Raw genomic sequence first — 15,164 nt, 5'->3', positions numbered from 1 at the left:
GGAATAATAGAACAAACATTTTTTCCTTGTTGTTCTTTACTTCTAAGACTCTTTTCATGTTTTCCATGGTACAAGGTAAACATTAGAATTTACATTTCAGAGACCTAAGGGGCAAGGAACAGGAGTGGGACCTGGAGGATACGGCTCTCTGGCAATTCAAGAATTTCAACTCAATGGTAAAGGGCTTGCAAGAGAAAATGGACTGCTATTTCTCCACTTGCTAGATGGCATCCCGTGAGTCCTATAACACACGAAGTATCTTCCCCACACTACTCAATGTACCATTTTGGGTTCTTCCTACTGGACCTACTAAATGCTGAGTGAAATCTGAAGGTGGTGGTAGTACTAGCATTCCTGGCTGTGTAATCTTACACATTTTCATTTTAAATATAATAATTCAAGCATAATCCATATTTAAAAAATTAGACTAAGGAGAGACAATAAAGGTTTTAAACGTTTCTCTTTGAAAAGATGGTATCTTACAGTACATACAAAAATACTCTGAAAATACATACGACTTCATTTACAAAACACTGAATCAACATATTACAAGAATTACATGGTTATGGATTTTAATAAACTGAGCATGCATTCATGAAACTTAAAAAATATTAAGAAATGCATTGAAAAAAGCAGCGTAAAAAAAGACAACTCATATAGTTAAATAAAAATTACAAAGGTCCTGAGCCAATTAATGGTTGGTAACAATGTCATTCAAAATGCCTTTAGGTTTCAATAAAATCCACTGCTTATTTCTGCATGCCTAGTCCGTGAAGAAACTATTTGAAGTTGTGGCATAATGGTCAGGAATTATCATGCCAAGTTAATTTTACACCTCAAAAATACAAGTTTGCCATACTTAAAGGTATCTTATTGTTGATGCTGGAATGAGTTGCTCCTCAGTAAAAAATACCAGTCAACTAACGAGAATGGCATATGTAACAATTTTACCATTCATATACTGACTTTCAGTATCCTGGTTACATTTTGATTTTTAATAAAGATGCATTTCAAAGGCCTCCATGGGAGGCAATATATAAAGAATTTATGGTGCCCAACTCTTCTGTAATCACTGGACTAATCTTCCCTGGTAACTATGCAACATTTGGATAGAAAGGCACACAAAAAAGTTTAAATATTTCATGTGCCAATCTGGAAAAAAATAATTTAAATCAACAGAACAGACAGTACATCTACACAAATGAGGAAAGCAGAAAAGATACCTCACATTCATTTATCTCAGGTTTCACAAAGTGGCTTCAATGCTAAAGTAAATGTATTAACATTTGGAAAATACAATAATTTGTTTGTTTTCAATTTTTTTAGCTCTATACAATGATCACAACATAAGACAAAAAAAAAAAAAACAAAAAAAAACAAACAAAAAAAAGGAGTTCAGGACTTGTTATCAGTGTCCAAGTGGCTAAGAACTGGTTCCCATAACAAGCATTGAAAGTTAAGGCAGTAAAACCCCCAAATGCAAAGCTGTAATACTGTAGATGGCAATTTGACAGCAGGTGATCCTCAGAGAAGTGTATGTAGCAATCAGTGAGAGAATGCTACAGCATCTGCAGGTCAAAGTGTGATAGTTCAAAAACCACTTCAAGGTTATTAGGCTGAAGGCTGTAACGTTCACCTTATTTCACGTATGACAGCCACTTCTATTTGAAAACAAGTGGCTGCATCTATGCCACTAAATGACTGCTTGTTCACTTAAGTGAGGAGGCAATGCTTTTACCGATTAAGGGTCAGTCGAATGGAATTTTTGATGACACGGATGTTATTTGCTGGAACTGGAGATGATGAATCTGGTAGTTCTTTACTGGGTAGTCTCTGTTAGAAAGAAAGAGGAAACAAAAAAGGAAAAGCACATCATATATATTATAAAGGCCCAGCTAGAAAGTCAGTCACAAACTTTTTCTCCCAATCCCTCTAGCTCCTAAACACGCAAGTGTGCAATGAATATTTCCTTCCAGTGTTCATAGGGAACTCTTGCTTTCAGAACTACTACTTCTTTTTACAGTCAGAGGTGAAAAGCAGAGGGATAAGAGAAAGGGCAGAAGTGGCAGGAGTGTGAATATGTACAGGAAAAGAGGAACTGCCATGCCTGGATCAAGAAATCCATAAAGAATACAGTCCTTAAGGTCAAGCAAAGAAAAAAAAAAAAGGAAGTGCATGGTGACTAAACAGGAAGCTCTTGGGGTGTCAAGTGAAAAATGAGTGTGTGTAGTGGAGAAAAATTTAATATCTGAGAGTTATGTTCCTCAATTTGTTTCTGTAATACATTCATGGAGAAGAATAGACTCAATCTCTGAGATACTTAAGTTCTCAGGAAAACCAAACTTTGTACTTAGGCTAGATAACTTTGACGGTTATGAAATTCAGGGACATCAGTTTGAGGGACTCTGAGGACACTAAAGATTATTACATAAAGAAGGCAAAATCTAGGACCATGGTGGTTTCACGCCTGTAATCCCAGCACTGTGGGAGGCCGAGGCGGGAGACTCACTTGAGGTCAGGAGTTCGAAAGCACTCCACTACAAATACAAAAATTAGCCACTACAAATACAAAAAGATCGCGCCACCGCACTCCAACCTGGGCGACAACAGTGAGACTCTATGTCAAAAAAAAAAACAAAAAAGGAAGGCAAAATCTAGACTTGTTTAATGAGGATAGTTTCTTGTCAAGAGATGACTGCTTAATTCTCCTGTTTTACCTTGGCTAAGCCAGTATCTGTATCATATCCATATGCATTAAAACAATTATGAACAATTTCAGATATACAAAGAAGTAGAGAACAGGGCAATAAGGACTTAAATGCCAAAACCAAGTCTCAGACATTATTAAAATTTTGTTGCAATTGTTTGGTGTACCCACTTTCCCTTTAGACTTGATATATTGAAAAGTCCAGATATGTCATTTCACTCTTTTGTACTTTAATATTCATCTCAAAATTTGTTCTTCCACCATCACACATAATTATATATTCATGTTTTTTGTAATTTAATCTTATGTTAAAGGCTCAAATTCTACAAATAATAGCCTGTGAGTATACTATTTTGCTTTAGAATAGTTAATATATCCTGGAGAACCAGGCAGGGTAACAGTTGATGATGAGAAGCACTTTACCATTTAATGGCGGGGGTGGGGGTGGTAAGAGGGGGGTGAAAATAAGCCATTCTGTTCACTATAAACTCTCAGAGAAGGGCTTTCTCTAGTTACACAAGGCTGGTTTTTGAGTACTTGCTTTTTAGCATACCACACTTAATACTACATATTGTTAGCTATAAAAGTAATTCTTCAAATAATAAACATTTAAATTACAATTCAGGGGCGTTTAGCTCATGTTTTAAAGGTACTTACTATATATACCACTACATTTGGTTCCTCTAAAATATTAACACATACGGTTCCTAATTATCAAACCTATCTTTTGACAGTAAGCAATAGTACACAACAGAGATATACCTCCAGGTGCTTGGTAAGAAATTAATGTGCTGAGCATCCAACTGCTTCTTTAAAGATAAAAAACAAAGGGTGAACATAATCTAAATAGATAATAAAGTTGTCTTAAACTACTGACTCTTTTTTAGACTTCTGAGGTACCTACATTCACAACTATATACTTTGCTATATCCAACCCCAACTATACTGCTAGTCCTTGAGGACAGGGACAAAATCTTACTTTTTCCCAGTGCTAGGCTCTTGATAAGCCTTTTGTACTTGTAGATTACCTATGAGTTTTTACCTAGGTACTGTACCTATGAACAAGACTATTTTGTTACCTTTTTGCGTGATGTATCAATAGTTGGAATAGGCATAGATTCTCCTCCAATGGCATCCTAAAAACAGAAGAATCAACACAAGTGAAAACTAACTTTCCTATATGCAAACACTTATTTCTAATTAAAATAAAACCTAACTAAAATCTGACAGTAGATCTAATCTGACCTACTTTCTAACATGGCACTTTTCCTGATACATGGCACTTTTTTTTTTTTTGAGACGGAGTCTCGCTCTGTCGCCCAGGCTGGAGTGCAGGGGCCGGATTTCAGCTCACTGCAAGCTACGCCTCCCGGATTCATGCCATTCTCCTGCCTCAGCCTCCCGAGTAGCTGGGACTACAGGCGCCCGCCACCACGCCCGGCTAATTTTTTGTATTTTTAGTAGAGACGGGGTTTCACCATGTTCGCCAGGATGGTCTCGATCTCCTGACCTCGTGATCCACCCGCCTCGGCCTCCCAAAGTGCTGGGATTATAGGCGTGAGCCACCATGCCCGGCGATACATGGCACTTTACAGTAAATATTCTGAAGCACACTATTAATATATTTACCACTGATTTTCTTTTTCTTTCTTCAGCAGCACGGGGGTCCTTAAATGTTGATTCAAGTCGAATAAACTAAAATATAAACATTGAAATAAATTGCTATTATGTACCTACAAAAAACCATACAAATCTATATAAACTGGAAGACTAATTATCAGTTACGCTATTATAAAAATTACTATAAATATGGGTTGGTAAGAGAAGATAATTTAAATTAGATTGAATTCAACTGCCACCGTTAATTTCTACAGTTTGGGTCATCTTTTTGGTTAAATCAATTCAGATTCTAACAAATATAGTTTTACTACCACCTACTGGAAGCAGGGCATATCAACACACAAGAAATGAGACTTTGTTATCAGTAATGACTTCTGTAAGTCAAGGAGAAACTCAGACCAATCATTCAAATTTTCAGACACATTAGTAATTTCAATTTAGGATGAGCAATTAATATTGTTCCTTTAATATTTGGGTAAATATTCTTTTCAGCCAACTCCTAACAGAACACCAACAGCTATGGAAAATTGTTTCTTCAGTATTAACTATAAAAAATATCAACTACTGAATCACCACGAAAGTTGTAACTTTACCTTTTCTATGTCTTTCAACCTCTTAGGAGTCCCATCTATGGATGGGGAATGGGCTCTCTTGGGTGTAACAGTCTTAGTTATATTTGACATTCCATTCAGATGCGGTTGTCCCTGGGCAGGGTTGTGAGGTGTTGTGATTCTAGGAATGACATTTCGTCCTACTACGGTAGGAATGGTACACACAGCAGGGGGTGATACAGCTTTTACTGTAGAGTCAACTTCTGAAAACGAAAAAATAATTAAACATTTATGTAATTTTTTTTTTCTTCTTGAGACAGGATCTCTCATTCCCATCACCCAGGCTGCACTGCAGTGGCTTGATCACAGCTCACTGCAGCCTCGACTTACTAGGCTCAGGTGATCCTCCCACCTTAGCCTCCCAAGTAGCTAGGACTACAGGCGTGTGCCACCATGCCTGGCTAATTTTTTGTAAACAGAATTATTAATATATACAAGTTTAGATACCTACTTGCACCAATGACCGGAATGGAAAGTCCTTGGGCTGGTGGTACACTCAGTGGCTTCTCCACAATTACAGCAGCAGGCTCAGCACTATTCCTAATGAAAGTGTTAAATTATCATCAATAAATGATTTAAATATTACTTTTTTTCTCCTTTTTTGAGGAAAGGCCTCTCACTCTACTGCCCAAGTTGGAGTGCAGTGGCACAATCACAGCTCACTGCAGCCTCAACTTCCTGGACTCAAGTAACTCTGCCACCTCAGCCTCCCAGGTAGCTAGCAATATAGGTGAGTGCCATCATGTCTGGCTAATTTTTTAAATTTTCATTTTTGTGGAGACAGGATCTCACTATGTTGCCCAGGCTGGTCTTGAACTCCTGAGGCTCAAGCAATCCTCCTGCCTCAACCTCCCAAAGTGCTGAAATTATAGATGTGACCCACCATGCCTGGCCCCATTAGTTATTTAAAACACTCTTTTTTGCAACATTTGCCACTGCCGTCTTTTTTTTTTTTTAGACATGGTATTGTTCTGTCGCCTAGGCTGGAGTGCAGTGGCATGAACACATGGCTCAATGTAGCCTCAACCTTCCAGGCTCAAGCAATTCTCCCACCTTGGCCTCCCAAGTAGCTGGGACTACAGGTGTGTACTACCACGTCGAGCTAATTGTTTGTTTTTGTTTTGTTTGAGACGGAGTCTCGCTCTTGTTGCCTAGGCTGGAGTGCAATGGCACGATCTCGGCTCACTGCAACCTCCACCTCTTGGGTTCAAGCGATTCTCCTGCCTCAGCCTCCCAAGTAGCTAGGATTACAGGCACATGCCACCACACCCTGCTAATTTTTGTATTTTTAGTAGAGATGTGGTTCTGCCATGTTGGCCAGGCTGGTCTCAAACTCCTGACCTTAAGTGATCTGCCCGCCTCAGCCTCCCAAAGTGTTGGGATTACAGGCGTGAGCCACTGTGCCTGGCCATTAATTTTTGTATTTTTTTGTATAGACAGGGTTTCGCCATGGTGTCCTGGCTGATCTTGGAACTCCTGGGCTCCAGCAATCCGCCTGCCTTAACCTCTCAAAGTGCTAGGATTACAGGCCTGAGCCAGCATGCCTGGTCACAACTGTTGGCTCAGGCCTGTACTTTAACATTTCATTGAAATAAAAGGGGGGAAAAAGGCAGAGGAGCCAGTAAGAAGAAAAAAATTTAAGCAAAAAATGTGTACGTTTCTGTGTAGCTATCTAGTCCCACATACTCATAAGCCTATACCATCTCCCACAGGATTACCGCGAGTTATTTTTAAACAAGAAATTGACCAGCAGCCTGTAAAATAAAATATTCTAACAATTTAAAAAGGCAGTAGCAGGGGTATAGAAAAGTTTAGATTACCCTCAAATAAACTGAACACAAAACCAAAAGGACACATTTGAAATAAAGACAGACCTTTCTGTTTCTCCTACAGACGGGCTATCAGACTTGGATGCTGGAGAATTAAAAGGTGTTCCATTATCAGTGTCTCTGGAGCTATCCAGACAACTGCTATCCAGAGATGATCTTTTGGACTGAAGTCCGCCCGAGATTCGACTGACATCAGTGAGACTTTGCTGAAAGAAGGGAATGATTTTAGGATTTCAAAATGCAAATGAGAATATAAAGACTGGTTTCAATTCTGACGGTCACTTAAGCAAATTATCTCTTGTGATTAATGAAAATGAGATTTTAGTCCTCGATTGAACTGCCTATATCTTCCTTATTTTTCTCAATAGGTTTGGGAGCTGTTAAGAATGCAAATTTGGTCCTAGATCATTTGTCTGAGTAAAGTCATACTAGAGGGTTAAGATTACAAACTCAAACTACTCAAACTCACCTTTTTCTTCTTTTGAAGAATTTCTGCAGGAAGGTAGTGGTGAAGTTGTTTTTTCTTTACATGAGTTGCTTCAATTTTCATTCCCTCCTTTAGCATATTTATATTGTTTGCCTGTCTGTATACTGTAATAATGTTAATATGTTAAATGGGAAACTTCTTTCTGAACCAAGAGTTCTGCCTAATTTTTCTGAAATGCATATACCTTTACCCTGCTATCACCACCAGCCACCCACCCACAACCCTCTCACAAAACAAGTATTTTTAATACATTTCCATCACATCACAATCCTATTCATTAATCCACTAGTTTTTCTTTTTTTGAGATGGAGTTTTGCTCTTGTTGCCTGGGCTGGAGTGCAATGGTGCAATCTCGGCTCACCACAACCTCTGCCTCCTGGGTTCAAGCGATTCTCCTGCCTCAGCCTCCCGAGTAGCTGGGATTACAGGCATACGCCACCACGCCCAGCTAACTTTTTGGATTTTTCATAGAGATAGGGTTTCTCCATGTTGGTCAGGCTGGTCTAGAACTCCCGACTTCAGGTGATCCGCCCACCTCGGCCTCCAAAAGTGCTGGGATTACAGGCGTAAGCCACTGCACCTAGCCGTGAATCCATTAGTTTTTTCATGTCTACCTTCTAAGACTTTCTCATAATCAAACCTTATTAACAGAATAAGTATATTTTAAAAAAGGTATTTTCCAGATTTTATTTTCTGATATTTTCCCAAAAGGCAATCTCTCCTTATAATTACTTGCCCAAGTCTAAGCTAATTCTTTTTTTATTTTTTGACACAGAGTCTCACTCTGTCACCCAGGCTTGAGTGTAGTGGCACAATCTTAACTCACTGCATCCTCTGCCTCCTGGGTTCAAGTTATTCTCCTGCCTCAGCCTCCCCAGTAGCTAGGACTAGAGGTGCATGCCACCACACCCAGCTACTTTTTGGATTTTTTGTAGAGACAGGGTTTCACTATGTTGGCCAGGCTGGTCTCAAACTCCTGACCTCAAGTGATCCACCCGCTTTGGCCTCCCAAAGTGCTGGGATTACAGGTGTGAGCCACCGCACCTGGCCTTCTAAGCTAATTCTTAGGCCAAATATCCAAGATGCAATTCAAGCTGTCCTCCTCCTCCATGAGAATTTACTACTGCAGCTACCACACCAACCATAGAATGACAGACTTCAGGAACCATCTTACAAATACATCCTTATTGTACAGTTGAGAAAAGGAGGCTAAACAGCCCTGAAAGCCTTGCCAGGATCAGAATCCACACAGCCCTAGATTCCCATTCTAGTGCTTTTCACACTTTATAAGAAAATGGGTTTATTAACACACAAATTTCTTAAAATGTTTTAATTGTAAATATACCCAAAGAGAAAACAGGTTTTATTAACTACCACACAAATTTCTTAGTATGTTTTAATTGTAAATATACTCAATGAGACACTGAAGACAGGGATGGGAGGCTTGTTTTACACAGCAAATACTGTGAGATGTGGTAAATTATTTAATCTCTTGGGGCCTCAAGTTTCTTCATCTGAAAAATAATATCTTATAAATTTATAATAAACTATGTCCCAATCTTCTTTTTAAAAAATTTAAGTTCAAATTAGAATGGAAAAATTTATGGCGAATGTTTTTATTCCAGATTGCTTATAAAACAGTTACCAAGAGCACTTGTTCAAGTTGTAGATTCTCTGGCTCCCTCCCCAGAGTATGATTTAGTGGTTCTAAGGTGAAACACAGGAATCTGCATTTTCTTTTTTCTGAGACGGAGTCTCGCTCTTGTTGCCCAGGCTGGAGTGCAATGGTGAGATCTCAGCTGACTGCAACCTCTGCTTCCCAGGTTCAAGTGATTCTTCTGCCCCAGCCTCTGGAATAGCTGGGATTACAGGCGCCCACCACCCACCTGGCTTATTTTTGTATATTTAGTACAGATGGGGTTTCACCATGTTGGCCAGGCTGGTCTCAAACTCCTGACCTCAGGTGATCCGCCTGCCTTGGCCTCCCAAAGTGCTGGGATTACAGGTGTCAGCCCCTGCGCCCAGCCAGGAATCTGCATTTTCATGATAAATATGAGGGCTCTTTAAAAAGAATTCAGAAAACCCAGATGAGCCAAACCAATACTTTAAATTGTATGAATGTATTCCAGATTCTTCAAGATAAATAACCTCGAATTTATAACAGATACATTAAGATATTCCAGAGTTGTGACGAGAGGGCTGGATGTGAAAGACATACTTTTCACTGATCCTGAAATATATTCAGCAATTCTGTACCTACTGATATTTATATCATATCAAAAACATAAAAGTCTGGCCAAGTGCAGTGGCTGACATCTGTAATCCCAGCACTTGAAGAGGCCAAGATGGGTAAATTGCTTGAGCCTAGGAGTTCGAGACCAGCCTGGGCAACATGGCGAAATCCAGCCTCTATTTAAAACAAACAAACAAAAAAACCCATAAAAATCAAGTTTTTATTTTTTGAGACACGGTCTCACTTTGTCACCCAGGCTGGAGAGCAATGGCGCAATCTCAGCTCACTGCAGCCTTGACCTTCTGGGTTCAAGCAATTCTCCCACCTCAGCCTCCCAGATAGCTGGGACCATAGGCACAATACCTGACAAACTTTTTTTTGTATCTTTTGTAGAGATGGGGTTTCACCATGTTGCCCAGATTGGTCTCGAACTCTTGAGTTCAAGAGATTCACCAATCCCAGTCTCCCAAAGTATTAAGATTACAGGCACTTGTGAGCCACCGCGCCTGGCAAAAATCAAGTCATCTTTATTATTGTGATCACAAACCCTGGTTGTTCATACAAAGAGCTTTCCTTTCTTTGTGTTTTAAAACAGATAACATTCAGCCAGGCGAGGTGGCTCACGCCTATAATCCCAGCACTTTTGGGAGGCTGAGGCAGGTGGATCAGTTGAGGTCAGGTGTTCGAGACCAGCCTGGCCAACATGGTGAAACTCTGTCTCTACTAAAAATACAAAACTAGCCAGGCCTGGTAGCACGTGCCCATTAAGTCCAGCTACTTGGGAGGCTGGGGCATGAGAATCACTTGAACCCCAGAGGCGGAGGTTGCAGTAAGCTGAGATCGCACCACTGCAGTCCGGCCTGGGTGACAGAGTGAGACTCTGTCTCAAAAAATAAAGACTTGATTTTTATGGGTTGATTTTTATTTTATTTCATAAAATAAAATAAAACAAATAACATTCACATGCTACAAAACTCAAAGCGTTGAAGAGTATTCAGTGATGTCTCCTTATCCTGCACCCTGACCTAGAAGCAACCAGTCTTGCCATTTTTTTTAAACTAAGTATCCTTCCAGAGATATTCTATGCATTTGTAAGCAAATGTGTATTTATCTTTTCTTTTTATATAAATAGCACAGTGTACACAGTGTTCTGTAATTTTACCCCCCACTTAATATACCTTGGAAATTGCTTCATAATGCTTTTTTTTTTTTTTTTTGAGACAGTCTCACTCTGTGGGCCAGGCTGGAGTACAGTGGGGAGATCTCAGCTCACTGCAACCTCCTCCTCCCAGGTTCACGCAATTTTCCTGCCTCAGCCTCCCAAGCAGCTGGCATCCACCACCACACCCCACTAACTTTGTATTTTTAGTAGAGACAGGGTTTCACCATATTAGCCAGGCTGGTCTCGAACTCCTGACCTCAGGTAATCTGCCCACCTCCGCCTCCCAAAGTGCTGGGATTACAGGCGTAAGCCACCGCACCCGGCTCCTTTCCTGTTTTAACAGCAGTATGGATATGCCATGTTCGCTTAACCAATTGTGGAACTTTAATAAGTATAGCCAGCCAGATCGTAGGCAGATGACACTGAGTAACAGCCAAGTTTGAGAATCACAGCTCTATGATGATGAAGTCTTACCTGTATCAGTAAATGACTGTATATCATATGTCAAGTCTATGTTGACACTTTCTGCATTTTCTACTCTCCGAAAAATTATCCCAAGGAACCACATTGATACGTAATTGTTGCTATAAAGTAAAATTTAAGAATTTCCATTAATTATTATTATTTTACAATTTTACAGATGCTATTTCATAATTAAAACTTGGTCTCTATGTCTCTATCTCACAAATACAGATTTCAGTGGTCTGGCCAGATTCTTAAAAGTGACATCCAGAACTGGTAAGTTATCCCCTATTGTTCTAAGAAGGATTAAGTGGCTATGAAAATGACTTACTAAATATATTCTTAAAGATGCTCCAAATATTGTGATGGTGTTTTGCTGGGGTTTGTGGGCTACCAAAGTAGTTGCGTACTTATTTTTAATGCCTAGATACTCAAACTCAAATATATAATGTGTCATACTCCCATCAATGCCTGTTAAACAAAAATCTCATAATTACTCTGAAATGATGCATATGCCAAATAACATTATTTAAGAAATATAGCATTAAAAAACAATTAACTTACTCTTTATGATGTTCCTTATTCCCCGGGAATGACTGGGGATTCACATGGGCAAGAGTAATAAATTCATTCCGTTCTAAGTTTCCAACAAGTACACGGATTTTAGATTCTACTAATCCAACCCTAAAATAAACAACACAATTTATCTTACATCCACTTTAAATTTGAAAGTTACACTCAAGTAAACCAAACAGTATATTAACTATGAAGCTTTACATGTTCATCAAAAAATTTCAGGCTGGGTGCTGTGGCTCACATCTGTAATCCCAGCACTTTGGGAGGCAAGAGTGGGCAGATCACCTGAGGTCAGGGGTTTAAGACCAGTTTTGGCCAACATGGCAAAAACCCATCTCCACTAAAAATACAAAAAAATTAGCTGGGCCGTGGTGGTGGGTGCCTGTAATCCCAGCCACTTGGGAGGCTGAGGCAGGAGAATCACTTGAACCTGGGAGGTGGAGGTTGCAGTGAGCTGAGATCACGCCACTGCACTCCAGCTGGGGCAACAGAGCAAGACTCCATTTCAAAAAAAAAAAAAAAAATCAGGCCAGGTGCAGTGGCTCATGCTTGTAATCCCAGCACTTTGGAAGGCTGAGGTAGGTGGATCACCTGAGGTCAGGAGTTCGAGACCAGCCTGGCCAACATGGTAAAACCTTGTCTTTACTAAAAATACAAAAAAAAAAAAAAAAAATTAGCTGAGTATGGTGGCGCACACCTACATTCCCAGCTACTCCGGAGGCTGAGGCAAGAGAATTGCTTGAAGCTGGGAGGTGGAGGTTGCAGTGAGCTAAGATCACCCCACTGCACTCCAGCCTGGGTGACAGAGTGAGGTTCTATCTCTAAATAAATAAATAAATAAATAAAATAAAAATTTCAGCTCAATATATTAGGAACCCCATTTTAAATGCCATTGTAAACACAATTTATGTCAACTTTAAATATGAAAGCTATACTCAAGTAAACCAAACAGCATATTAGCTATGAATCTTTACAAGTTCATTTAAAAATTTCAGCCTAATATATTAGGAACCCCATTTAAAATGTCATTGTAGTAAATGACAAGTTAGTATAATTCTGCGTGTTCTTTTTTTTAATAGAAGAACTAATCTATTTAATGCATTCCTGAATCTAAAATACCTTGCTTTAGTTAAGACTATAAAACAGTCATGGCTTAGGGCATGAACAAAAACTACTGGTTAATCTAGTCCTGAATCTTTTTCTACCTTCAAATCTTATGTCTCAAACCTAAGGCTAGGCTAGGCCCATGCTTGTTAATCCCAGCACTTTGGGAAGCTGAGGCAGGAGGATCATATGAAGCTAGAAGTTTGAGATCACCTGGGGCAACAAAGTGAGACTCCATCCATATAAGATTAAGAAAAAAAAAAAAAAAAAAATCAGCCAGGCATGGTGGCATGGGCCTGCAGGCCCCAGCTACTTGGGGAGCTGAGGCAGGAGGCATTGCTTGAACCCAGGAGTTTGAGGCTGCAGTATGATCACACCACTATACTCCAGACTAGGTGACACTGAGACTCATCTCTAAAAAAAAAAAAAAATAAATCCTCAGGCTAAGTTTAAACAATGAAACTAATATTGGCACATAATATGTGAAACAATCAGCTAGATTTTGCATTTAAAAAAGAATTCATGGGCTGGGTGCGGTGGCCAACGCCTGTAATCCCAGAACTTTGGGAGGCTGAGGCGGGTGGATCACGAGGTCAGGAGATCGAGACCATCCTGGCTAACACGGTGAAACCCCGTCTCTACCAGAAATACAAAAAATTAGCCGGGCAAGGTGGCGGCCACCTGTAGTCTCAGCGACTCGGGAGGCTGAGGTAGGAGAATAGCATGAACCCGGGAGGCGGAGCTTGCAGCGAGCTGAGATCGCGCCACTGCACTCCAGTCTGGGCGACAGAGCAAGACTCCATCTCAAAGAAAAAAAAAAAAAAAAAAGAATTCACTAAATTTGTATCAGATACTATCAAAATACAGTAAGTTTCATCAGATTTCTGCAATTTCATTTCTATCTCACTTAAGAAATGTGATCAATGGCAGCTTACTTATTAATGACTTATGAATCAGAATAATTACAAGAACATTTTAAGTTTTTTAAAAACATCAGCAAAAGCTTATACATTATAATTGTGTGTGCTTTAACAGTGAATCTACAAAAATCTATGTTATTCCAGTGTCATCTAAACGACAGGTTGGCAAACATTTTCTGTAGAGGGCTAAATAGTAAATTTTAGGGTTTCTGGGCCATACAGTCTTTGTTACACCTATTCAACTTTGCTGTCAAGCACAGAAGCAACCATAGATAATACGTAAATGAAGAAACATGGCTGTGTTCCAATAAAACTTTATAAACATAGGTGGCAGACTGAATTTGGCCTAGACCCTATTTTCTGACTCCTGATCTATACAAACAAAATACTGTTTCAGTGTCAGGACTATTTTCAGAGTCCCTTTAATTATCAATGAAATAAGGATTAAACTCTTGAAGCAAAAATAAAACAGTATTGCTGTTTTGCTTTTCCAGAAGTCAGACCCAAGGAAAGTACAACCATCTCTGGTGGTCTAATAGCTTCCATCTGATAGAGCCAAGGATGTGAATATACGGGAGGCAGAAGGGACAAATTTAGATGCACTAGAAAGCACACACTACTTCTTGGCCACAAATATCTCCTACCTATTGACAGAAGCTTAATCTGAACGATTTAAGCCATTATCTCCTAAATTAAAAGGATATACAAAATGTCTTTTCTATTGAGTTTTGTTGGAGGTAAACATGATGGCAAAAATGAAAAACTTAGGCCAGGTGTGGTAGCTCACGCCTGTAATCCCAGCACTTTAAGAGGCTGAGGTGGGTGGATCATGAGGTCAGGAGTTCAAGACCAGCCTGGCCAAGATGGTGAAACCCCATCTCTACTAAAAATAGCCGGGCGTGGTGGTAGGTGCTTGTAATCCCAGCTACTCTGGAGGCTGAGGCAGAGAACTGCTTGAACCCAGGAGGTAGAGGCTGCAGTGAGCCAAGATCACGCCACTGCATTCCAGCTTGAGTGACACAGCGAGACTCTGTCTCAAAAAAAAAAAAAAGAAAAGAAAAGAAAGAGAAAAGAAAAACTTAGACGGTGCTATCAGAATCATCCAAACTAGCTCAAAATCTTGCTTAAATCTGACTCCGAGAAGCAACAAGAAGCAAAATCTATACATGTATCTTTTGCTCATGTCCCTCCTGATTCTGAAACATTAATTTGATGGCATATTTTAAACACTGAAGCTCCATGGTTATGCACAACAATCACCAGTAAGATATAATAATTTTACAGATCACTTGAGGTCAGGAGTTCGAGACCAGCCTGGCCAACATGGTGAAACCCCGTCTCCACTAAAAATACAAAATTAGGCACAGGGCATGGTAGTGCGCACCTGCAGTCCCAGCTACTCAGGAGGCTAAGGCAGGAGAATCACTTGAACCCAGGAGGCGGAGGTTGCAGT

The 15,164-nt window shown here is 39.8% G+C and overlaps 1 protein-coding gene across 4 annotated transcripts in view; it reads right to left on the bottom strand.

The window, feature by feature from the left end:
• Positions 1-441: 441 nt before the first annotated feature.
• Positions 442-15,164, bottom strand: part of PAPOLG (poly(A) polymerase gamma) — a 42,674-nt gene continuing 27,951 nt past the window's right edge. Inside the window, exons 14-22 of one of the 4 annotated variants that reach the window (XM_007970529.3) lie at positions 11,676-11,795; positions 11,124-11,233; positions 7,237-7,358; positions 6,813-6,973; positions 5,390-5,478; positions 4,921-5,141; positions 4,337-4,402; positions 3,787-3,843; positions 442-1,833 (exon numbers count right to left, since the gene is read on the bottom strand). In XM_007970529.3, coding sequence (XP_007968720.1) covers positions 1,735-1,833; positions 3,787-3,843; positions 4,337-4,402; positions 4,921-5,141; positions 5,390-5,478; positions 6,813-6,973; positions 7,237-7,358; positions 11,124-11,233; positions 11,676-11,795 — 1,045 coding nt within the window. In that variant the 3' untranslated portion in view covers positions 442-1,734. Of the gene's footprint in view, positions 1,834-3,786; positions 3,844-4,336; positions 4,403-4,920; positions 5,142-5,389; positions 5,479-6,812; positions 6,974-7,236; positions 7,359-11,123; positions 11,234-11,258; positions 11,583-11,675; positions 11,796-13,042; positions 14,742-15,164 lie in introns of those variants that run through there. The other 3 variants (XM_038006981.2, XR_012095295.1, XM_038006982.2) reach the window with 3 other exon arrangements.

This window comes from Chlorocebus sabaeus, chromosome 14 (genome assembly GCF_047675955.1).
Source record: "Chlorocebus sabaeus isolate Y175 chromosome 14, mChlSab1.0.hap1, whole genome shotgun sequence".
Taxonomy (NCBI): Eukaryota; Metazoa; Chordata; class Mammalia; order Primates; family Cercopithecidae; genus Chlorocebus; species Chlorocebus sabaeus.
The sequence above is the reverse complement of the archived record's forward strand: the minus strand, read 5'-3'. Positions and strand labels throughout refer to the sequence as shown.